The 26,604-nt window shown below is 45.9% G+C and overlaps 1 protein-coding gene and 1 long non-coding RNA gene across 2 annotated transcripts; one reads left to right on the top strand and one right to left on the bottom strand.

The window, feature by feature from the left end:
* The first annotated feature begins 9,465 nt into the window (after window positions 1-9,465).
* On the top strand, window positions 9,466-15,528 carry LOC125538831. Its single transcript, XM_048702130.1, has 2 exons — window positions 9,466-9,589; window positions 12,331-15,528. The coding sequence occupies exon 2, from the start codon at window positions 12,377-12,379 to the stop codon at window positions 15,134-15,136; it is 2,760 nt and encodes a 919-aa protein (XP_048558087.1). The 5' UTR covers window positions 9,466-9,589; window positions 12,331-12,376; the 3' UTR covers window positions 15,137-15,528.
* Window positions 15,529-24,941: 9,413 nt separating this feature from the next.
* Window positions 24,942-25,206, bottom strand: LOC125533665. Its single transcript, XR_007294325.1, has 2 exons — window positions 25,141-25,206; window positions 24,942-25,028 (listed from the first exon to the last, which is right to left on the bottom strand). It is a non-coding gene; the product is annotated as an uncharacterized LOC125533665 (long non-coding RNA).
* Window positions 25,207-26,604: the final 1,398 nt, after the last annotated feature.

Genomic DNA, 26,604 nt, shown 5'->3' with positions numbered 1-26,604 from the left:
CTGGATTTTACCACTATATCATCCACATAAGCATGAACATTACACCCAATTTGATCATGAAGACAATTCTGCACACACCGTTGGTAAGTCGCCTGGGCACTCTTAAGCCCAAAAGGCATAGACACATAGCAGAAAGCTCCAAAAGGAGTGATAAAAGCCGTCTTCTCCTGATCTTTGACTGCCATCTTGATCTGATGATAACCTGAATAAGCATCCAAGAAACTCAAACGTGCGCAACCCGCTGTAGCATCGATGACCTGATCAATACAGGGGAGGGCAAAGGGGTCAGCCGGACAAGCCTTGTTCAGATCGGTGTAATCCACACACATACGCCAGGTGCCATTCTTTTTTAGTACAAGCACCGGGTTGGCTAACCACTCTGGGTGAAAGACTTCTACGATGAACCCGGCTGCCAAGAGCCGGGCCACCTCTTCTCCAATGGCCTTGTGCCTTTCTTCATTGAACCGTCGGAGAAACTATCTAACAGGTTTGAACTTTGGATCAATATTGAGAGTGTGCTCAGCGAGTTCCCTGGGGACACCCGGCATGTCAGAAGGTTTCCATGCAAAGATGTCCCGGTTCTCACGGATGAACTCGATGAGCACGCTTTCCTATTTGGGATCCAAGTTTGCACTGATGATGAACTGCTTGGATGAGTTGCCAGGCACAAAGTCAACCATCTTGGTGTCATCAACTGATTTGAACTTCAACACCAGCTCATGCTCTGTTGTTGGTTTCTTTAATGATGTCATGTCTGCCGGGTCAACATGATCCTTGTAAAACTTTAACTCCTCTATTGCACAAACAGACTCAGCATAGGCAGCATCACCTTATTCACACTCCAAGGCTATTTTTCGGCTCCCATGCACTGTAATGGTGCCCTTATAACCCGGCATCTTGAGCTGCAAATACACATAACACGGCCGGGCCATGAACTTGGCATAAGCCGGCCGTCCAAACAGAGCATGATATGGGCTTTTGATCTTAACCACCTCAAAGGTTAATTTTTCTGCTCTGGAATCATACTCATCTCCAAAGGCTACTTCCAGTTCAATCTTACCAACAGGGTATACCGACTTGCCAGGTACCACACCGTGAAAAACAGTGTTGGATTGTTTAAGACTCTTATCAGTCAATCCCATCTGGTAGAACGTCTCATAATAGAGGATGTTGATGCTGCTACCTCCATCCATGAGTACCTTAGTGAATTTGTATCCACCAACCTAAGGCGCCACTACCAAAGCCAAGTGACCTGGATTATCGACCCGGGGTGGGTGATCCTCTCTGCTCCACACAATAGGCTGCTCTGACCAACGTAAGTAATGTGGAACCACTGGCTCAACGGCATTGACGGCCCTCTTGTGAAGCTTCTGGTCCCTCTTACATAAACTAGTGGTGAATACATGGTATTGCCCACTATTCAGTTGTTTTGGGTTGCTCTGATATCCGGACTGTTGCTGCTGATTACCTTGGCCGGGTTGTGTGTTATATCCTCCTTGGTTACCAGGATGGCCCTGACCGTGAAATCCTCCTCCACCTGAACCGGCGCCCGGGCCTTGGAAACTGCCTCCACCTGAACCGCCACCTGGGCCGTGACCTCCATCAAACGCATTTGAATTTTTAAACGCCTTCATGATCGTACAATCTTTCCACATGTGGGTGGCTGGCTTCTCCCGGGTGTCGTGCCTTGGACAAGGTTCATTCAATAGTTGCTCAAGGGTGGGACCTGACCCGCCTGACCGAGGGGGTTGTCTACCCTTGCGCCGTTGATTTCCGCCCTGTGCATTGGTGTTAGCAACAAACTCATCAGCCTTACGTTTATTACCTCCTTGATTTGCCGGGTTATGCTGGTGACCCTTGTCGTTGCCGTTCTTCTTTCCCTTCGATGTCTTTTCTTCGTCAGACACCGGGTCTTTGGTACTATCAGAATCAGCATACTTGACGAGAGCCGCCATCAACTAGCCCATGTCATTACAGTCACGCTTGAGCTGCCCCAACTTCTGCTTCAGAGGTTCAAAATGGCAATTTTTCTCCAACATCAAAACTATTGAGCCGGCATCCATCTTATCAGACGAATGTATTATCTCCTTGACCCGGCGCACCCAATGGGTCGTAGACTCGCCGTCCTCTTGCTTACAATTAGTCAGGTCCACAATCGACATAGGCTGCTTACATGTGTCTTTGAAGTTCTGGATGAACCAGGCCTTCAACTCCGCTCATGAGCCGATCGAATTGGGTGGCAACCCCTTCAACCAAGTACGAGCTGTTCTATCCAACATCATAGTGAAATACTTGGCCATTGCTGTGTCGTTGACCTCCAACAACTCCATAGCCATCTCATAACTCTCAATCCAAGCCCTGGGCTGTAAGTCAGTCGTGTAGTTAGGCACCTTACGAGGCCCCTTAAAGTCCTTCGGCAGACGCTCATTACGTATGGCCGGCACCAAGCAAGGGACGCCTCCGGTTCTGGTGGCCACTCCTGCCTCGACCGAGGTTGCTGGATAAGCCAGAAAAGTTTGATGAGCCACCTGATCTGCTACCATTTGAACTGCTCGTTCCACCTCTTGTCGAATCCTCTCCTGATCCGCCAAGTTAAGGGCTCCAGCCCGCACCGGCTCATGCCTACGTGGCTAGTTGTGGCGTTGAGCATTGCTTGACATGTCCGCGGATTCCATATGCCTACTGTAGCTCGGGCTCCGGCTTGGGCGAGGAGTTGAATGGATCTTGTCTCGACTGTAGGAGTACGCATCCTGCTGTGCCAGAGCTGTTTGAAGAAGTTCTCTTACCCTCCGCGTTTCAACCGCTGCCGGTGAGTCGCCTTCCATCGGGAGAGCCGCCAAACGAGCCGACGCTGCGATGAGGTTTTCCAAGGGGTTGGAGAAGTGACCCGACGGTGTTGGCATGTAATGAGGTGGAGCGGTAACTATACGAGGTGGTTCCATGGCGCGTGGCTGAACCGGTGCGCCGAGTGTCGTGATCCGGTTTGCCTCCGGCGGGTTGCTTCCCCCAGCTCCGGGTGTATGGAATAGGTTCCTAGGATCAAGCGTCAGAGGCAGACGTGACTGAGTTTTCTGATGCCTCCTCCTCATGACCTCGTTTGATGCATTAAGATCCACCGAGAGCCGGAAGGTCTCCGCTTGAAGCTCTTGAGCATGAACGTCCAAAGCCGCCCGTTCCGCTGCCATCCTGACTTCCTCTGCAGCCAGATTTTCCTTGGCTTGCACCATCTCTTCACGTACGCATGCCACCTCTGCGTCATGCTGGGCTTTATCCGCCGGCTCTACCGCAGCAGTCAACAGAGTCGTCAGTTTATCTGTGAGGTCCATTAGAATCTGAGACGGGGGCGCGCGGGGTCTCCTGACCCAGCTGCAGCCGACCCGGTAGCTGTTGCCGCCGCTGCTGTAGAGTTCTGCCCAGGCTGTGTCCCTGCCATGAAGACTTCGGCCCAATTCGGCGGCTCAAGAGGGTCCAGAATACTGCTGCCATCGGAACAACCCCCAAGCATGCCGTCCTGCAGCTGGTACAAAGAGTCCATTTCGCCCATTGATGATGCAGTGTCAAAACAGACGGCCGTCTCACCACCCTCCACCGATCCTTCAGAGTATTCACCGCCGTGGACGCAGCCTACGAAGGCATGCTTCACGATAGATTGAACACGGGTGGTCTTTGCGCGCTGAGCCGTTTCGATGAGTTTGGTGTGGACGTCCGGCTCAGGGCCTGACTCGCAGATCCAGCCGATGAAGACGTGAATTCCGCCGAAGGGGACCCGGTACCCGTACTCAATTGAGCCGGCCTCGGGGCCCCAGCCTTCGTCGTCGATGTAGAGCTTGCCGCGACGACTCTTGGTCACCCGGCACATAGCGTATCCCTTGAGCCCTTCGAAGTTGCCCTTCAAGAACTCAAATCCACCGTGCGCTGGCCCCACTGTGGGCGCCAACTGTCGTGTAATTGTCACGGCAGATGTCCTAGTGGAAGGACTTAGTTGTAGGGCCATCGCAACTAGGAAGCTTAAAGGGGTTAATCGGGACAAAGGACACGAGAGGTTTTATACTAGTTCGGCCCCTTACGATGAAGGTAAAAGCCTACATCTAGTTGTGTTTGGTATTGCTGGGGTTTCGATCACCAAGAGGCTTAACTCGCTGGCTTGGTTATCAATCTCTTGTTTCTTGCCCTAAGCCGCCATCGGGTCATCCCCTTATATACACGGGTTGATGCCTGGTGGCCTACAGAGTCCCGGTCGGCTCATAAATCGTGTCCGGATCGATGACTTCTTTTATATGCCTTTCTTTACAAGTCTTTCCTTACATACGGCGGTTTACAATATTGGGCCTTAAGCCGCCGCTAGGATTTTGGGCCTTCTATAATATTTGATAAACTATCATCTTAATGTTTACTGGGCTTCTTGTGTAACCCGCCATTGGGGCTGACCCGGCCCCTCCTGGGCGGGTCATAACTGATAGCTATATCCCCAACAAAAAGTCTCTTACTGAACATGAGCCAACAAGGCACAGAAGATATGATGGCACCCATGTAAATATAGCAAGTTTTTATTAACAGTTTCAGACTTAGCAGAAAAACAGAGCATGTCATAAACAGAATTATGATAGCAACTTTGTGAGCTCATGCCACTCATCACAAAGCATTTCATGACAAAACAAGCATACCAACAGTAAGAAGACATGTTCATGAAGCTAACCATGGCAAGATCAAGCTCATAGGATGCATGGATCACTAGCAAAAACCATGGCTATATTGATTAACATGTTAACATTATGCCAGGAACATTTTATAGCAAAAGTAGAGCAAGCAACAGACATGCTAGAGCACTCCATAATTGCAAACAAGGGCATGGATGGATATAGCATAACCACATGTTCAAAACATCCTTACTGAAGTAACCCAAAATAAGCATGGATCTCACTATAGCATCAAGTTTACATGGCATGAAAATAACAGGAGGAAAAAGACTTGGAAAAATCCCAAGTCCCTGAAAAAAGCAACATTGTGGAGCCTACTTTGCATGCTTGTGCTAGTCACCACATAGATCACAAAAATACAAGACTTTCACCCATGTAAATATGGCATGTAGTAGTTCAAAACACATGTAGACCTCATGCTCATATGGTGCACACATCAAATGCAACAAAAATGACAAAACCTCATAAACTGATAAGTACCATCAGCTAACATTTTATAGCACTCTTGCATCAATGAAAAAGGCATCATAATGGGCAGTATCATGCATGCTTCTAACGTGAATAGCTCAACGAGACGAACAATTTGACATATCATATGCATGAATCGGAGTCACGGTCACCGAGATACGGCATGATGAACACAGCATAAAAATTACAGGGGGGTTCGGGACTTAGTGGAAAATCACCTCACGAACTAGGGTTGACCGCGACAAAGATTCCGAGACGGCGGCGCGAGCTCGCCGGAGGACTTGCCGGATCCGGCGCGGCGTGGTGGAGGGCGGAGGCGGGCGATGAGATCCAGCCTCGGGCGCGTGGCAGCGAGGCGATGGGGGCGGCAGGGCGGCGAGGGGAGACGGCGGGCGGAGCGCTGCGGCAGCGGCGGTGGAAGGCGGCGACGCGGGGCAGCGGAGGGAGATGCGAGGTGCGGCGCGCAGCGGATGGGCTCGGTGGGCTTCCCGCGGGCTGAATAGGCCGCATCGGCGGTGGGCGGCGGAGCGCCACATGGCGGCCTGGGATTCGCCAGGCGGCGGCGGGCGGACGTGTCCGGCCGTCGCGGACGCGTCCGGTGGCGGCGGGGATGATTTCTAGGGTTTGGACTGCGGGAATTTCGGAGGGAGACACATATTTATAGGTAGAGTGAGTTTGGAGTGTCCAAATGAGGTGTAGTTTTCGCCCACACGATCGTGATCCGACGACGGAGGAGATGGAGAAGGTTTAGATGGGTTATTGGGCCGTTTTGGAGGGGTGTTGGGCTGCAACACAAAAGAGGCTTTTGCGGTTACCCGGTTAACCGTTGGGGTATCAAACGACCTCCAAATGGAACGAAATTTGACAGGAGGTCTATCGGTGGTGTACCAAGGCCACTTGACAAATCTCGGCCCATTCCGAGAACATTTAATTCCCGCTCATGAAAAGAGACAAGAGGGGTGCGCCAGTGCATGTGGGAGTGTCGGATTGCGAAACGGACAACGGGGAAAATGCTCGGATGCATGAGACGAACACGAATGAAAATGCGATGCACATGATGACATGATATGAAATGCATGACATGAACAAAAAGCAAAACGAAGACAAAAACCCAACCACGAAGGGAACCTCATAACTTAAAGCCGAAAATGGCAAGAGTCGGAGTTACAAATATGACAAGTTACATACGGGGTGTTACAGTCGGCGATGAAGGAGGCGGGCGAGGATTTGCTGTTGGATGGGGAGAGGCCAATGTGCCACCGACCAGCGGGCCCGGGGGAGGAGAAGGCGAGCGCGCGTGTTCGTCTCGTGTTCGCGCCAACACAAATCCGGCTCAAAAATGGGCCGGGAATGGATCGCCCGCGGACGAAAAGCGGACGCACGTCCGTTTAGATCAGAGCATTGGGTCGACTTTTGTATCCGCGCCGACCCAAATGAACGCCAGCATATGAAATGGGTCGCCCCGTTGAAGTTGCTCTAACGTTGGTCGTTGGCAGGGGCAGGCAAAAAAAAGATCAAGAGAGTTGCGGACAGCAGGCAGATGGGCCTGACATGATAGGGCGTGATCTTTTGACCAACTGACCAACATGGACATGGCTAGTAAACCCAGCATTAAGGATAGGTGTTTTGAAGTATCTGAAAGATAGGTTATGGTCTAAGGTGAAAGGTTGGATTGAGAAAACTATTTCTGCAGCAAGCAAAGTAATTCTTATTAAATCAGTAGCACAAGCCGTCCCAGTTTTCTCAATGTCATGCTCTAAATTGCCACGGGGTTTATGTGAAAAGCTGAATAAGCTCATTCGCCAGTTCTTCTGGGGCAGCAAAGAGGGTCAACGAAAACCACACTGGGTTTCCTGGAGAGTTATGACTCAACCGAATAAGTGTGGCGGATTGGGATTTAGGGACATGCTCTTCAATTTAGCCTTATTGGCTCATCAATCGTGGCGCCTGCTCACAGTGCCTGATTCACTTTGCGCGCGGTTGCTTAAATCTGTCTACTACCCCAACAATGACATTCTGACGGCCGAATTGGGATCACACCCGTCTCAGGTATGGAGGTCAATCCTAGAAGGTAGAGACGTGCTCTCGCAAGGTATTATAAGGCGTATTGGGGATGGTTCAAACACCTGTATTTGGCAGACAATTGGATACCAAGAGACTCGTCGATGAGGCCACTACTTTGCCTAGCTAGCGACCCCCTGTTTTGGTTAGCGAATTGATTGACAATACCTCAACAGCTTGGAGAGATGGTAAGTTGCACCAGTTTTTTCTTCCGTCTGATATTCAAGTTATAAAGAATATACCTCTTTGCACGACACCAATGACTGACTTCTGGGCATTGCAATTTGAAAAGAAAGGTGCATTTTCTGTCAGGTCGGCATATCGAATGTTGGTGAATTTGAGAAATATGAGAGATAACTTGCTCGATAGAGGAGATTCATCCAATAGCACGGCAGAGGAGAAGTGCTGGTCATCTTTGTGGAACACCAAAGTTCCAGGAAAAATTAGAACTTTTCTTTGGAGGCTCGCAAGACATTCTTTGTCGTCAGAGGACGTTCGCCACCATAGAAACATGTGTGACACAGATTCTTGCCAACTATGTGGAGCAGCTGATTCATGGAGGCACTCGTTGATTGATTGCACAACATTGAGGTGTGTGTGGGCCTTAGGTGACGAGGAATTAACTGATCATATTGTTGAGTCTCAAGAACCCAGTGCTAAACACTAGGGTCTTTAACATGATGGATGCATTATCACATATGGAGTTTGTAAAGATGGTCGTCACTCTTTGGGCAATATGGACTGCGTGTAGAAAAGCTATACACGAGTCAATATTTCAAAGCCCAATGTCGACTCATCGCTTCATAGAAAGCTTCATTACTGAGTTGGATGGTGTGAATATGATTGTTAGCACTTCCACTCCGGCTGGACGCGCACATGTGACAATGAGGCGGAGCTCTTGGAAAGCACCTCCAAGTGGACATGTTAAAATCCATGTAGATGTGGGTCTGTCCCATGATAGGCGTGTTGGAGCTCCGGCAGCAGTGTGCAGGGATGAACATGATCAGTACCCCGGGTCCTCAGCAATTGTTCTACCTGGGGTTATAAATCCTACAATTTTAGAGTCCATTGCTTGTCGTGAGGCCTTGGCACTTGCGGCTGATTTATCTTTGGATCACTTGGTGATTGCATGTGACTGCAAGCCGATTGTGGATGACATCAAAAAGGGGATAGGAGGCCCCCATATCACAGTCGTCAAGGAGATAAATAATAAAAGAGGGTATTTTGCTAGTTGTGATTTTGTTTGAAGGTCGTGCTTCGAATCTAGAGGCCCACAACCTTGTGAAATTTTCTTTCTCACTTTCGCAGGGTCGCCATTTGTGGTTTCTATCCCCTCATGACCCCCTTTGTATCCCTATAAGACTACCCACAATGGGAGTAACATAGGTAGTAACATCACACATATCTAGATAAGATAGGTGATGTGGCAAACAATAAATGAAGAAGGAGAGCAAAGTAGTAACATAGCTAGTTACTAGTAATATGAGTAACATCACACATATCAAGGCAAGATGTCTCTATAGCTTAATAAATGAAGTGTTGCATGTTACGACACATATGTTACTCCCCACTATAGAGGTAGTAACATAGACTAGTAACATGTTTATGTTACTACTCTATGTTACTACCCATTGTGGCTAGTCTGAACATACTATCTCCGTCCTGGTTTATTGGTCCACATTGTATTTCGTGCCACATTTTGACCAAAGATTTAACTAACAAAATGTTAATGCATGTCAATAAAAATTATATCGCTGGATTCGTATTTGAACATTGTTTTTAATGATATAATTTTTTGTGACGTGCATGAACATTTTATTAGTTAAATTTACGGTCAAAATTTGGCACGAAGTACAATGGGGACCAATAAACCAGGACGGAGGTACTTCCTCCGTCACGGTTTAGAAGGCACAGTTAAATTTGCGTGCGTTTCCATAATAAACAAGGTTTAGGGCGCATTGCATTTATTTCTAGTAGCTAATTAGTACTTCGATATACTATTTCTATATGCATGCATAGTGTGAATGCTATTTTTTAGCCCATCCCACAATCAATAGATAACCACCTAGGTCCCAGAGAATTTTCATGTGCGCCTCCTAAACCGTGACGGAGGGAGTAGTAGTTTCTAATTAATAAAGTGTGGGATCCTTTAAAAAATAAGTAAACCCAGCATTAATCTTGGTTGGTTCATGTCATGCATCCAGCATTTCCATACCGTCCTTCCTCACTTCCCCTCCTACTAAACCCCCTCTGCGCTCTGCCTCTTCCCCTCCTCTTCCTCGTCGGTCCGGTCGGCCTCGCCCTGCCGCTGCCATCCGCCGCAGGCCCCCATCGTCGCGCATTGCCGGCCGTCGACGATTTAGGTATGTGCATTGTCTCCCCTCCCGTCACCTCCCGTGCATGCGCTGAGACAACAAAAGGCTCCGCATTTGATTGAACAGCGTAGGTCCTGACGTGATAGTTTTGGATTTTTGGGGGCAAATCTGGATGGCTGCTGGGTTGGATATCTAGGATCTCCTTTTTGATCGGCTAGGGTTCGGAGGAACTTGAGCCGTTCCCTTTCACGCGCTGATTTTGGGTTGCTTCGTCACGATCACCAAGCTCGTAGCCGTGAATGAGCTCAGTTTGTTCAGACTCCTAGGCACCGAAGGCGTGATATCTCTGTTGGTCTCGTCGTTTGGGAAACATGCTTCTGTATTGTCAAAGTGGGATTCTGAATTCCGATGTGCAGAATCTTTCTCTGTTATGGGGAAAAGGGGAGGGGGGGATGTTTTTCATAGCAAAAACAGGGCAAATTGATTTTTTTTAGCAAAAAAGGGGGTGCAGAACTAGAGTTTTGTTTCTTGAAATAACAATTATAACACCCCCTAATTTTGTTATCAAACTAGAGTTTTGTTTCTCTGTTCTTTTGGAGGGAAAGACGAATAGGCAGATTCTGGTTGTTGTACAGTTTTCCTCTGATTAATGGGGCAACAATCTTCTTAGTTAATGAGACAAGGCGAAGCTCTTGCCTCTGTTTCGGAAAAATATCAAGGGTGAAAACTGAAAACTGTTCTGTTTATTTCTCTTAGCTTCCTATCCTTTCTGTGCTGATGAGATGGAGCAAAGTAATAATAAGAATGATATTGGTTGGTGGTTGCATGTGCCATTTATATTTTTTAAGTTTGTACGATTGTGAGCACACTGGTAAGTCGAAAACAAACATTAACGAGACACATTTTCCCATGGCTTGCAGTAAGTATGAACTCTTGATTTTCCGTTTACAACCTTATCGTTCTTTGAAACGCACATGTACAAGCAGATACACATAACTCTGTTTCCTCTGCTAATTTACATGCTGGACTGCATTCTAAATAATTTTATTTCTATGCATCTGCTTGTTTGTCATCACTACATCTGCATGACAAGATATTGCCTCGGGCCTTTTGGCATCAGTTAGTGGTGCCACAACTTAATGACCAAACCTCTCAAATCCCAATATATTTTGAACCAAGTCATCACTATGTTTGAGCCTGTTATTATAGTTTAAATCCTAGCTGGTTATGTTATGATCGTTCACTTTACTTTTCTCCTTTGTATAATATGGTGATGATTATAGTAAAAATATTTCACTAATCCATGGCTAATGAACTTAAAGACACCTTATTAGAATCTTCGTTGGCATGCTTTCTCAATCACATTGCTTTGTACAGAAAATATGTGCTCTTGGTTCAGGCTTTTGTTAAATTATGCTGCCAATTTTCAAGGACACCAACGATTACATTTACACACGATATCGTTGAAACTTTGTTACGAGATATAAAAGCTGCGAAATGTTATTCTTCATTGTAGTAAATATATATGAAGAAAAAGCTTGTAGAACTTGCTACGAAAGATTTGCTTCTGCAAATTCTGTCTTATTTTTCTGAATTTAATTCGTCCATGTACGACATCCAGTGCCCTTGCTTGTAGTATATTTATCTGTATCCACATGCCACTTCCTTTTTAAGCATCTGCAGTCCCATCGATACAACACCAGCTGGTATTAAAGTAAAACATGTTTGGCTCTTAATTCCAGAATCGTTTATATTACATCCACTGATTATCAAAATCGGTTCGCTCAACCAGTATAACATAAAGCAACCAGCAAGAAGTAGCAGTAGATGGCATGGTTGGTGGTGAGGTTCACAGCCAATGGAGGTGATTATTAGCTTTAGAGTTTGTAAGGGAGTTCTCCAGTGGAGCTTGAAGAACCGGCCACTGATGAGTGGACTGCGCGTATTGTAGTTTGGGTGATAACTGGAGTACGACGACGTGACCTTTTCCTTTATCTAATAAAAAGAATCAAGAAATAGAAAATAGACCATTAAAGAAATACATGATCGAATAAAGACAAATTTGATGTGTAATAACTGAACTTGCACAGAAGGTAGAGAGACATCTGATGTATTAAGTGATTCCACTCACTGAAGTCACTGATGAAGGTCACCATTATTTTTCTTCGTTTTGTAGTGGATGGAGTGGCTTTATTATCTTCCCAAGCTATCAGTTGTCATTGTCCTTTTTTCTTCTTTTCGAACACGCATCTAAATGCGTGTCATTGTGCATTAGAAGAACACCAGAGAAGGCAGAGAGTACAAGGCACCTATGGTGGAGTTGTAATTGTCCTTCATAAAAATACTGAGAAAGATACCAAAAAGGAGAGCAAAATACACGTTAACCACAATCCACCGGAGAACCATGGCGACTAACCTCCAGTGATATGCAGAATTTACTGGAATATAGGAAACTGAACCCTGCTGGGCGGGAGTGCTTTCTGATCAGTTGAGCACATACATCTAGAAACTGATCTGCCACATGTTTAGCCTATTGCCTTATCTTATGAAACATAAATAGATAATGCAACATATGAAAAAACCAGGTATTTGATGTTGGAAACAATAGCTAAAAAATATTACTTCCTTCTGATTTAATTTTGTTTTTTAGGGTGGCAAGAAAGCGAGTGTTGTTCTTTTGTTGCTTGTTGTATACTAGCAAGAAGCGCTTCTGTCCTTCTGTTTTAGAGTGTACTCGTTATCATAATTCTGTGTTTTGCAGGCTCACAAGTTACTTTTTTGGTCTACAGTTTGTCCTTTGTTATCTGGAAGTAGTATATCTCACTTCATACTACTATGAGTCTCCATAATGAGTGTCAACGACAACAGCTGCGTGGCTCAAACTCTGCAAAGCCACAAACATTTTGGACCATCTGTCCAACTTGTGGCACCAAATATCAGTACCACCATGCAATTTTGTTGAAATTTGTCCGCTGCCAGAATTGCTCGAAGCCCTTTATAGCACATGTTTCAACTGAGCAACCTGCTCCTTCTGGTCCAGATCAACAGTTTGCTGGGGTGTGGAAAAATGCAGGAATATTTTCAGAAATTAGATCGCTTCAGAAGTTCGAACCTGGGCAGGTCTGGGCACTCTACAGTGACAAAGATAAGTGTCCCAACTGCTATGCCTTGATACAGAAAGTTGATCTCAAGAACAATAAAGTACATGCAAGATGGCTGGAAGTTTGTCCTGATGGGGAGGTGGAGAAAAGATTGGTAGAAGATCGAACTGTTGGGTGCGGAACATATAGGGTCTCCACCACCCGTGGTATTACGATTTACACCGACACGAAACACTTTTCTCATCCTGTACATGCCATATTCACTGGTAGAAGGAACTCTTATGAGATATATCCTAGGAAAGGTGAAGTTTGGGCCCTTCTCAAGGGATGGGATATTTGTTGGAGTTCAGATGCTCACAACCAAAAGAACTACAAATATGAAGTTGTTCAGGTCCTCTCTGATTTCACGACAGGCACCAGTATCGTTGTCATTCCGCTTGTAAAGATAAAAGTCTTTATTAGCTTATTTATACAGTCTAAAGAGGCCACTCCATACCTGATACCTCAGGAGGACACGGTATGGTTCTCACACTGCGTCCCGTATCATTTGATGAGTGGAGCTGAAAGTGAAGGCATTCCAGAAGGAGCTCTGGAGCTTGATCCTACAGCTCTTCCCCTTAACTTGGCAGAGGCTCTTACCTGTGTTGTTCCAGAAAGCAGTTCACTAAAAGGCCTGAAGTTTGATGCCAAATATGCTGGCTCATCCAGTGGAAATAATTCTCACAAGGGATCCATGAAGGTTGGGGAGAGGCAACATGCTACGTGCACAAATGCAGGGATCTTTACAAAGACACCGGCGGCTGAGAACAGAGGACATAACACTCCATTTTCTGTAGGAGGTACAGATGTTGATGAGCTATCTGGTCATATTGTTCAAGCAAAAGTATCATGTCCTGAATTTTTCAACTTTGACCAACTTCGAGGTGTAAATCAGTTTAGAATGAACCAGGTCTGGGCTGTCTATGATAGTCGAAGCTGTATGCCAAGATCTTATGCTCGAATTACAAAGGTAAAGAGGGCCCCCAAGTTTATGGTACACTTTATTTGGCTGGAGTTTGATCCCACAAATAAAGAGGAGCTGGCTTGGTCTTGTGGGGAACTGCCTGTTGCTTGTGGACATTTCAGGCGTGGAAAATCAGAAACAGCTCAAGAAACTTGCATGTTCTCTCATACTATTTCCTGTCAGAAAAGCAAGATGAGAAACTCCTATGATATATATCCTAGGAAAGGTGAAGTTTGGGCCCTTTTTAAGGGATGGGACATTGGTTGGGGTTCAGATGCTGGCAACCACACAAACTATGAGTATGAGGTTGTTCAAGTTGTCTCTGATTTCACTACAGGAACTAGCATCATCGTCATGCCGCTTGTAAAAATAAAAGGTTTCGTCAGCTTATTTATGCAGTCAAAAGAGGGAAGTGAGTACCCGATACCGCGGGATAGCACACTGAGGTTTTCACATTGTGTCCCTCATCATCTGATGTGTGGAACTGAAAGAGAAGGCGTTCCACAAGGAAGTCTTGAGCTCGATCCTGCAGCACTCCCCCTTCATTTGGAAGAGGCCTTTGCTTCTGTTGTCCTGGAAAAAAGTTCAGCAAAATGTCAGGAGTTTGATGCCAAATGTCCTGGTTCATCAGGTGGAAATAACTCTCGCAAGGGATCCGTTAGGTACGGAGAGAAGCAAGATGCGACATGCATGAACACATGGACGTTTGCAAAGATGCCAAAAGAAGAGAAGACAGAGCATAACACTCCATCTGCTGTAGAATGTACACATGTTGGTGAGAAATCTGAAGATATTGTCCGAACAGAATATGAATGTCCGGATTCAGAGTTCTATGAATTTTCAGAAACAAGACTGCTTCCCAAGTTCGGACCTGGGCAGATCTGGTCCATCTACAGCGATATCGATAAGTTCCCCAATTACTATGCCTTCATAGAGAGTGTTGATCTCAAGAACAACAAAGTACAAGCAAGATGGCTTGATGCATGCCCCCGGGGAGAGGAGGAGAGAAGACTGGTGACAGAAGATCGGCCTGTTGGCTGCGGAACCTTTAAGGTTTCCACTGCGCAGGGCCTTATGACTTACACTGGTGCAGAAATAGCAGAATGCTTTTCTCGTCTTGTGCTTGCTAGACCAACTGGCAGACGAAACGAATATGAAATCGTGCCTCGCCTTGGTGAGGTCTGGGCCGTTTACAAGGACTGGAAGGCTGGATGGACTGCACGCGATTTTAGCAGCTGTGACTATCAGTTGGTGGAGATATTCTGCCACACTAATTCGTCCATACGAGTTCGGCTGTTAAGAAAGGTTGATGGTTACAGGGCAGTATTTACAAAGGAGACAACTGTGGAGACCATAGGCAAGGATGAGTACCTGAAGTTCTCTCACCAGATCCCTTGCTTCCATCTGACAAACGAAGGAGGAGGCAAGCTTCGAGGCTGTTTGGAGCTGGATCCTTATTCCGTGCCGGAGAAGTTTCTCCTGACTGATTGAATTGTGAATCTCTTGGAAGCCTCTTTTCCTGATGGAATTACAGGACGGAAGGTTCTGCCTGGAGTTCTCCATGTATCAGTGATGTTATTCTGTACTCGTTTTACTCCTGCAGCAGTACCGCTAAGATCTAGTACTCTGAACTAAAACCACGACACTTATTAGGGACTAGTAGTTAGCGACTTGGCATTTGTTGCAGTTGGTGTTCTTTATTTTTAGTCTGGTTATTGAACTGCCACTCTTCCTTTTTCTCATAGTAGTTTACTGTAACCGCGAAGGCCACGGTGATGGGTCCTCGAAAATCTCTGTAAAATCAAATCTAACAATAGCTTTGTGTTCATCCATCACCGGGATGGGATACTGTGGCGTAACTGTTGCTCCCATTCATCTTGTTCTTGGTTTTCTCGATGCCCCAACCATTCGAGCTGTGGTGCCTTCCTAGAACTAGGACGGGCACAGCTTTTCATCGTTGAACTAGTAATGGTGCACCTGCGATGCACCTTGTACCAAAGGATACTGCCTGAAAATTTACTGTTGTATATGTCAAATACCTCTGTCAGGAAGGCCAATAACATTCCAGCAACAAAAAAAAGGGAAGACTAATAACAGATATGATAATGCCGAAGCGTCTATTCGATGCACAAATGTCACCATTTTCTGGAAAAAATAAAGGGGTGCCCAAGCTAAATCAGGCCTCAGAAATCAAAGCATAGAAAAAGGCGGGTCTACATATAGATTATAGATTAAGCCTGGAATATTTGACATCCTATTGATATATTTGCACATAGTATAAAAAAAATCTTTCGACAAAAGAAACGAAACAACATCATAAAAAAAGGATTATGTAGCACCAGATTTACAATATACATTTCATCAAACCAACAGATCATGTGATATTAAAAGGAATAACACTCGCAAAAATCTCTTTCGATGTTGATTGTTATGCAATTTAAATGTATCCATGAACTCAAGGACCATCTTGTATGCACTGTAATCTCCGATACACCATTTGTCTGAAAAGTTCAGCACCGAACTTTGCCCAACGAATGCCCTCATCAGCCAGCCCATGTGAATGCAGCCAACATTCAGGCCTTATTCAGCTAATATAACTACACAAGGATTTATTGTGCTATGATTTTTCTTGCAATGATACATGCATTAATTTTTAAGATTCAGCCATGGAAGATAATTCAGGTTGAGACGGCCTTGACATTTGAATATCAACAACGGAATTTAATAAAGATTTTGGAGCAGGCACTACAATGGTTGCTATTGGTGAACAAGTCATGGTCAAATCGAAGAGATGAGTGGAGCTTGATCCACCATCCTACTTCGGCCTTGCCCAAACTATCTATGTGATTTGTGGAGTCACTTGTAAGAGCATCTCTAGCAGACCCCGCATCCCGCCGGCCTGCAAAACGCGTTTGCAGTTCGCGGAAAAAGGGCTTTGCAGGCCGATATTGCTTGATAGTTGCAGCATCTTTCGTTTTAGGAATCAGAGTAACCACCCCATAATTAAGTCTTCTAAGTTGCAACTCCTCAGCACGCCTTTTAGAAAGAGCCGCTAAATTAAATTCTCCCCGGCGTGGACGGCCGCAGAGGCAGACCCCCCACACGGACCCATATAAAAGGATATGCGCGGAATATAGTTTTTTACGGGTCGGCTTTTTGGGGGGTCTGCTCGGGCACCGCCGCGTTGACCCGCAAACCAAAGACGCCCAATTCTCGAATTTAACATCTGTTTGGACAAATAAGTTTAAATTCAAACAACATAACACAGTTTAGGCGCAAATAAAAGCTTCAGTTTAGTAGGACAAACGCAAAAGAGGGTCTTGCAAAAGTGACGACCACGTCCGGCATCATCTTGGTCGATCTTCACTCGACGCCATCGAGTCCATCTTGAAGTTCATCGCCACCACCGAATCCACCTCCGACACTTGTTCCAACTCCCGCACCGAAATCATTGACATTGGCACCATATGGGGCAGGGAAAACATCTCCGGCACTGTAACACGCGCTGGCCGACGCAACCATTCTCCTCTTCAAGATTTCTCTCCTTGCTATATCATGCCATTCTTTGGTGAGGTCATCCATGTCATTGCGGTTCATTGTCATGATCTTGTTCTCTTCGGCGAGCAACTTAGACATGGCTTTGTTTTCAGCGGCACATGCTCTTCTCTCCTCAATGACCGCTTTGCGCAGCCCCTCTTCCTTGAGCAATTGCCACTTTTCTTGCTTCTCCCTTGCCTTCTTCTCGGCCAACTCTTTCTTGATCTCCAACGACTTCAACAACATCAACTCATTTGATTGCACCATGCCATCAATCTTCTCCCTCAAGCTCGATGATTCGTGCTCTCTCTTCATCTTCTCCTTAGTCTTCTTGTCGCCATCGGGCTTGTTCAAATTTCTTGGGCCATCATCATCCTCATCCTCATCCATGTTTGTAAGTGAACCTCTCTTCGGTGGGGATTCTTTGTCGATCAACTTCCACTTCTCGCACTCTTTGAACAAGTCCCAACAATGCTCTAGTTTGAAGAATTTGCCTTCCGAAGCTTCCATGTCTTTGTATCTATGTTGGGTCCTACACAATTTGAACAAAGTGAAATGATGCAATCATTTCATATGATGCAATATGATGTGCACAACTTGAACAAAGGCAAAACAAACTCACATAGTCGGATTCCACGGTTTCACTTGGAGGTGCATTGCGTACTTGCTCCAAGCAAGCTGCCCAACGGCTGCACATAGGCTTGATCACATCCCAACACCCTTGAAGCGACCGAAATGTGTGTGGAGTCCTATTAGGGTACTTTGCCATCATGCGGAAGTATTGATCTTCGATCTTTTGCCAATACCTCTTGGCGGTTTGAGAAGTACCCATGCATGCATCAAGAGACATCGCACTCCATGCCCCGATCAGGATTTGATCTTCCAAGATCGTGTAGTTCTTCGATCTCTGGCTTTTCTCAGTTTTTGTTTGCGATTGCTCATACGCTACCTCATCGATCTCGTCCACTTCTTCCTCACCACCATGATCATCCACGCCCCCCCCCCGTTTCATTGTAGTCGAATGCGGCGAACAGGGCTTGATCGATGTCAACGGCGTTGATGTCCAACAAGTTCAGGAACCCGTCAGTTGCATTGTTCGAACCACCGCTATAGTGAACGACAACAAGTCACGAGCTATAGCAAATGGCGAAAAGCAAAGAAAATTGCCATGACCGAAGACGCATACCTTCCGGCCATTTCGTCAAACACCTCGCTTGCGGTGGGAGCAGCACCTTTGAGCGGCATCGTCGGGGAACCTATTTCCGGGGCGGAGGGAGTGGACGAAGGAGGCGGCTTCTTTGTAGCCGGAATCCTCTTCCTTTTTACGCCGGTGGCCTTGGCGACCTTCTCCATCGTCGGCCGGGATCGCGCAGCGGCATTGGCGCCCGGAGCGCGGGCCTTCGCGGCGGGGCGGACGGACTTTGGCCCTGCATGACCATGTTGCCCTGATGCTTGCGGGCAGGCGCTGTGGTACCTTGGGCGACAGCGGGGCCAACATGGCCGGCGACGAGATCCGCCCGAGGGGATTGACCGTGCGGGATCTCGACGGTGACGGGGGACAGCAGGGAGTCATCCATGGCGGCGAAGGACAGCCGGGGAAGATGCAACGGAGCGTGAGGTGGCGGGGCAATGGTGGCGGAGGGTGGGGGAGCGGGAACGGCCGCGCGGAAATGCCCCTCCTGCAAAATCTCGCTGCTGATAGGGGCTGAGCTCGGTTCGTCCTCCCAGCCCGTGAATCTAGAGGTCGGGGGAGATCTTTTGCCGCGCCCCGCAATAAAAAATACGGGTCGGCCGCGAATGCGGTGTCTGGTCAGGCAGGTTTTCCCGCCCTGACCCGCATTTTGGTGGTTATTTTATGGGTCGGGGCGGGATGCGGGGTCTGCTAGAGATGCTCTAAGACAACGATATACTTACATGCGGCGATGGAGAGCAGTGCTTGAAGCAACAGACTTGACGACAGAGTCCTACAGGTTGCAGACGGCGTGGCGGCGGCGGGCATAGATGCGCGGGAGAGTGAAAGAGCCTGCTTACCTGGTTTGTGCTTGACGTCGGGCGGAGCGGATCCACCGCTGAAACGAAAGACTCATCGGCTGCTACAGGCGAGGAAGCGCACACGGCGCTCCAAGTGAGGGTGCGGAGGAGGCCAAATTTGCTGTTTTGACCCTTTTGCGAAAGTTGAGCGAGACCTGATCCTAGTTTTTTAAAAAAATCGGGATCTGATCATTTTTTCCTATTGCCGTAGTCATTGGCGATAGGTTTACATAATTTACCATCAAGGTCGATGGTGATAGGACTTAACTGCGCTATCACAGTCGTTTGACGTGAAAAATACCCTACTATCAGAGTCTTTGACGAGTCTTTGACGGCAGGCTGTGTAACGCTACCTCATTTTACTTGGCGGTAAGCTCTTTCATGCATAAAAAAACTAAGGAGTCAGTCAGTGGCAGAAACAATTAGGGCATGCTTGCAGAGATCATTGATCTATCGAAGCTACACGTATGAATTAAAAATGTCAAATCAGACCAACTTGAAGCCAAATAGGCGTTCAGAATATTATTACTAATACTCTGTCTCGATGTATAAGTCATTTGTGTAGTTCTAGATTGATAATTTAACTATTTAAATATATACCAAGACAGCAGAAGTAGTGTTAGAAAATTAGGCAAGTTCATGATTAATTCCAGTAAATAATTCATGACTAGAAGAGATACTAGCATGCAAAAATCTAGCAAACTAGAAGAACAGCAAGACATGCATAACAGCAGCAAACACGTAACAGTAGCTGTAGAAACAGACATGAACAGAGGATATTGGACGTACTGATCGTTAGCTATTAAGGGTGCGACAGTGTTGATGACGATGTTGGCGACGATCTGCTGCTGACGGCGATGAATACGACGATGAGTAGCACCGCCCGACTTGGACGGAAGACGACCCGTGGAATTTGAGCAGTCGCGCACAGCGCTTCCCAAAAACCTAATTCGTCCTCTCCCGATGCAGGATCGCAAAGACGAACGGTTTCGGAGACCTGCTCTCCCACGCGCCGATGCACGCCGGCGTTTGGGATGGAGTAGACTACGATGGCGGCGCAAGTTGTGAGATGAGGCAAAACCCTAGGTGTTTTTCGGTGTATCTCTGGCCGCAGCCGGTAGCTGTATATATATTAGGACCAGAGGCGGTATTGTGTCGCGACCACAATCCCAAACCGACTCTGTTTATAATTCGTATACTTACCGGACAAGAAATCAAAAAACTTGTCTGCCAAGACATAAAAATAAAACGGCAAAAGGAAGCTGCGCTCCTGCAAGGAGACGGACCGGATTTCGGCGGACCATTCACGCAAATGTCGCATGTACGCGCCGCCTCGCCTTGCCTCGCCTCGCCTCGCCACGGCCCGGCCCGGCCCGGCCAGGCCAGGCCAGGCCAGGCGAGGCGAGGCGAGCGAGCGCGCGCGTGTGGTTTTCCCTTTCTCTTCTCACACATCACTTAGAGTGGTAGAGAGAACCCACTATATAAAGAGGTCCAACTCTTCTTCAACTTCCAAAGTGGGACTAAACTTAGCACCACCACTTGCCATTTTACACATGGGCTTTGAGATTTCAGAAATTGCTATGGGCCTAGCCCATTAATTCTAACAATCCCCCACCAGATCTCAAATACCCATTTAGAGATTTTCCTTCTCTCACCACTTGTTTAATATACCAGTGTTTCAGCAGAGACTGTTAAGTTGAACTTCTGCCTAGAACTTTAAGCTACATCCATTCATAACTTGACAATGGACTATGCCTTGAATTGCTAGTTTTGTGTGAACAGGTTTCACTCAAAGTCTTAACCAGTACCTGACCGCCAGTAGGCTACCCCGCGGTTTGGAGCTTATACGTCATACTCCCTGGTCTCTTCGTGAGTTTACTAGAGATCACCCAAATCTCATAGACTGCGACGTTTACAGTCAGAACTCATATAGGTGTGTTCTTTCAAGACTGCTCTATAGGACAGCATCTTTACTAATTATAGCCAATAGAACCACATTAAGGCATGTTGCCGGCCTGCCTTACAGATCTGAGCCTTACAGCTCTGAGAGTTTTGCATCTTCACTTGGAGACGATCATAAGTTATTACTCTCCTCAGTTAACCAATAGCTTGTTCTTCCCAGATCCTAATTCACGGGATCTCCGATCACAAAGGTTGGGTTACTACTATGGTGTAACATCTATGGTTCTCATACCCATCTCCCTCGATGCAATATCTATCACATTTCGTGATAGTCCCTTTGTAAAGGGATCTGCCAGGTTTTTGTCTGTTTGTATATACGTAACAGTTATTACTCCGGAGTTTCTCAACTTCCTGACAGACTTCAAACGTCTTTTCACGTGTCTTGATGACTTTGCATTATCTTTAGAATTGTTCACTTTAGCGATAACCGTTTGGTTATCAAAATTCATAAGAATAGCCGGTACAGGTTTTTCAACAACCGGCAAGTCCATCAAGAGCTCACGCAGCCATTCTGCCTCAACAGTAGCTGTGTCCAAAGCAGTTAATTCTGCTTCCATAGTTGACCTCGTCAATATGGTTTGCTTGCAAGACCTCCATGACACTGCGCCACCACCATGAGTAAATACATACCCACTTGTTGCGTAAAGAGTACATTCACCAATGCTGGAGATCAGACCTATGAGGTCACATATTCATAGCACAAGCATGGCTGAGACCTCTGTAGGTACTGCATACCTAATTCCTCGTACATCATCAGTAACCCAACCGCCAGTGCTCGGTGCACTCTTGTTCTTCGAGAATAGCCGCAGTCATCCTGGCGTGTACTAGACCGCCCTTCTCACTTGACTAGATCGTCAGTGCCAAATATCGTATCACGTTAGGACTTCAGAGCTGGGTTACTCAGTGCCAGAACGCAAAAATGAAGAAAGGAATCTCTGTGAGTGAGTAGGGATATTTCCATGCAACGATGCTAGCTCGGGTTGGACAAGAGCTCTATCTATGAAAGCAGAATTCATCTATCACTAAGTCAGAGATGATTGCCATCTCTGTTCACTCTCGAATTGGCTCAGCGTAGACGAACTAAGGGGACATGATGGAAGAGCCCATATTCGTATATTACAGCCATTTCTGAGTAGAGTCAATACGATTATCATCTCGAACATATGTATTTCCTTACACGTGTTACAACATACGGTAGATCTCTCTTATGATGAAGTATCGTAGCTGGTAGTAATGCTCCTATCTGAAGCACTATGAGGTACTGGCATTAAAAGAGATAGTAGCGTTATTTGTCTGGAGAACCGTCTCTCCTTCGCTATTCCCCTCATATTTCTATTTAGTTTTTTTAGAACCCTCCTTTTTATGGCCTCTTTATCTCTTCCTTATTGAATATTTGATTTTTCTATATGTACCCCGAGTTTCACTCACACTATAAAGTGAGGGCGAATAAGAACGGTCTCTCACATCATATCGTACCTTTCCTCACCACTCGACATGGCTCCACATATACGATGAAGCTCATCCACTACCTATTTATCTCTTCATAAATCTAAACCTATTAAGAATTGTATTTAACGATTAGATACACAAAATCATGGCTTCACTCCTACTACAGATCTTTCATGTCAAATAGTTTTATGGATAAGAAAGACTTGACCATCATTAATTGCGAGGTTATGTTGGGTAGTACACCGCGGATGCATGAAGAGTTCATGACGAGTAATGTCTGTACCTGGTCATGCATACACATAAAGCATAATAATGCAGGTCACTTATTTCCTGTATGAAGAATTAGAACGGTGGCTTTGCGCACACACTCGATGTCACTACAGGAATCGCCAGCCATATAATGATAAGCGTGTAATGTAAACGGAAGAGCTTTTGAGGGCCCCCACCATGGCGATAGTAAACACACCTATCAGCCTCGTTAATGACAAATCCTGCAGAAGTCAAAGTTCTTTCAAACTTCTCATGCCATTGCTTAGGTGCCTGTTTCAGACCATACAAAGATTTTAACAACTTGCACACCTTTCTCTCTTCACCCTTTACCACAAACCCGTCAGGCTGATCCATATAGATCTCCTCTTCCAACTCTCCATTGAGAAAAGCTGTCTTTACATCCATTTGATGAATGATAAGACCATAAGAGGCAGCCAAGGAAAGTAACACTCGAATGGTGGTCATTCTAGCAACGGGTGAATAGGTGTCAAAGTAATATTCGCCTTCTTTCTGAGTGTAGCCCTTGGCCACTAGCCGCGCCTTGTATTTATCAATAGTACCATCAGGCTTTAGCTTCTTTTTAAACACCCACTTACAACCCACAGGTTTACAACCATATGGTCTATCAGTTAGTTCCCAAGTTCCATTAGAAAGAATTGAGTCCATCTCATTATGAACAGCTTCTTTCCAATCATCTACATCCGGAGATGCATATGCTTCTGCAATCGTCTTGGGTGTGTCGTCCACAAGGTATACAATGAAATCATCACCAAAAGATTTTGCAATCCTTTGTCTCTTGTTCCTTCTAGGAACTTCATTGTTATCCTTCTCAAGGACTTCCTCATGTGATTGTTCGAAATATTCATCAGTTGTACTAGATTCAGGAATTATCTCAGAAGAAAATCTAGCAATGCTATGCATATCTTTCATAGGAAATATGTTCTCAAAAAATGTTGCATCACGAGATTCCATTATAGTATCAACATGCATATCAGGTACTTCAGATTTTACCACTAAAAACCTATAAGCAATGCTCCGTTGAGCATACCCTAGAAAGACACAATCCACTGTCTTTGGTCCAAGTTTGCGTTTCTTAGGAATAGGAATATTGACCTTTGCCAAACATCCCCAAGTGCGCAAATAAGAAAGTGATGGTTTTCTCCCAACCCACTCCTCATAAGGGGTTTTCTCTTTATTATTGTTGGGAACTCTATTCAGGACATGACATGAAGTCAATAGAGCCCCCCCCACCATGCCTTAGATAAACCAGCAGTGTCTAACATGGCATTCACCAAGTCAGTCAATGTGCGGTTTTTCCTCTCGGCCACTCCATTTGATTGAGGTGAATAGGGAGGCGTCCTCTCATGAATAATACCATGTTCCTCACAAAATTCATCAAAAACTTTTGGAAAATACTCTCCACCACGATCGGACCTAAGACGCTTGATCTTTCTCTCTAGTTGATTTTCAACTTCAGCTTTATAGATTTTAAAGTAGTCTAATGCTTCATCTTTAGTTTGCAACAAATAAACACAACAAAATCTAGTCGCATCATCAATCAAAGTCATGAAATATCTCTTTCCACCTTTTGTCAACACACCATTCATCTCACAAAGATCAGAATGTATGAGTTCTAGAGGTGCCAAGTTTCTCTCCTCGGTAGCCTTATGAGGCTTTCGAGGTTTCTTAGATTGCACACAACTATGGCACTTAGAACCTTTGGCAACTGTGAAGTTTGGAATTAAACTCATGCTGGATAGCCGAGACATTAAACCAAAATTAATATGACATAAACGAGAGTGCCAAATACTTGCATCATCATTAACACTAGCACAAATTTGGTTTACTGACTTATTGCAAAAATCTGAAAGAGAAAAGCGGAACAAGCCTCCGCACTCATAGCCTTTTCCTATAAATTGTCCAAATCTTGACACGATTACTTTATTGGACTCTAAAACTACCTTAAATCCATCTCGACATAGAAGGGAGCCGCTAACTAGATTCTTGTTCATAGTAGGGACATGCTGCTTAGTTGCACGATCTTTCCCGAAGTAAACTTCAGATCCACCGTGCCAATGCCACGAACAGAAGCATGTGACCCATTCCCCATTAGGACGGAAGAATCCCTTGCGACCTGATAAGAAGTAAACAGGGAGATGTCAGCACACACATGAACGTTAGCACCCGAATCAATCCACCACGAAGATGATTGAAATACTGAAAGCACAATAGGTAAATTACCATACCCATCAGTATTGCTAGCGGTCACCATGTTGACAGTCTTGGAGCTTGTTTTCCCTCTGCGGTCTGCACGAGTCAGGGCATTCCTTGAAAAAGTGTCCAGGCTTCCCACAGGCGTAGCACTCTAGCTCAGCCTTGTTGAACTTCTTCTTCTTGAAGGTAGTAGTCTTGGTAGGCTTGTTGAAAACAGGTTTGTTCTTCCCTTTGTTCTTGTTCTGTGGGTACCTCTGCACCATGTTAGCAGTAGGCTGAACCTCGCCTCCTTTTTCAGTGGTATCTTTAGCCCGAGCTTTTTCTTCAACATCAAGAAATGCAATCAGATTTTCAACTGATATCTCCTGTCTCTTATGCTTCAGAGTTGTGGCGAAATTCCTCCATGAAGGAGGCAACTTTGCAATCATGCACCCAGCCACGAATTTGTCGGGTAGAACACATTTAAGGAGTTCAAGTTCCTTCACAATGCACTGTATCTCATGAGCTTGTTCAACCACAGAACGGTTATTCACCATCTTGTAGTCATGAAAACTCTCCATGATGTACAGTTCACTGCCTGCATCTGTTGCACCGAATTTTGCATTCAGTGCATCCCACAGAATTTTTCTGTCGTTTATGTGCATGTACACATCACACAGACGGTCAGCAAGAACACTCAGAATGCATCCCACAAACATAGTATTGGCTTCCTGGAACTTTCTCCGATCTTTGTCGGTCATTCCCTCTGGAGCACCAACACTAGCGTGGAAAACTTTCAGAGCAGTAAGCCAGAGCGTGGTCTTCACCTGCCACCTCTTAAAGTGCACACCGGTAAACTTCTCCGGCCTCAGTGCATCAGCGAATCCAGCCATAGTTAACTCAGGAAATTGCCTATAATTAGTTTTTTGGAATGTTAGAAAATTAGGCAAGTTCATGATTAATTCCAGTAAATAATTCATGACTAGAAGAGATACTAGCATGCAAAAATCTAGCAAACTAGAAGAACAGCAAGACATGCATAACAGCAGCAAACACGTAACAGTAGCTGTAGAAACAGACATGAACAGAGGATGTTGGACGTACTGATCGTTAGCTATTAAGGGTGCGACAGTGTTGATGACGATGTTGGCGACGATCTGCTGCTGACGGCGATGAATACGACGATGAGTAGCACCGCCCGACTTGGATGGAAGACGACCCGTGATGACGAATTTGAGCAGTCGCGCACAGCGCTTCCCAAAAACCTAATTCGTCCTCTCCCGATGCAGGATCGCAAAGACGAACGGTTTCGGAGACCTGCTCTCCCACGCGCCGATGCACGCCGGCGTTTGGGATGGAGTAGACTACGATGGCGGCGCAAGTTGTGAGATGAGGCAAAACCCTAGGTGTTTTTCGGTGTATCTCTGGCCGCAGCCGGTAGCTGTATATATATTAGGACCAGAGGCGGTATTGTGTCGCGACCACAATCCCAAACCGACTCTGTTTCTAATTCGTAT

This window comes from Triticum urartu, chromosome 2 (assembly GCF_003073215.2).
Source record: "Triticum urartu cultivar G1812 chromosome 2, Tu2.1, whole genome shotgun sequence".
Classification (NCBI taxonomy): domain Eukaryota; kingdom Viridiplantae; phylum Streptophyta; class Magnoliopsida; order Poales; family Poaceae; genus Triticum; species Triticum urartu.
Note: the sequence above shows the minus strand (reverse complement) of the source record. Positions and strands in the feature narration are given on the sequence as shown.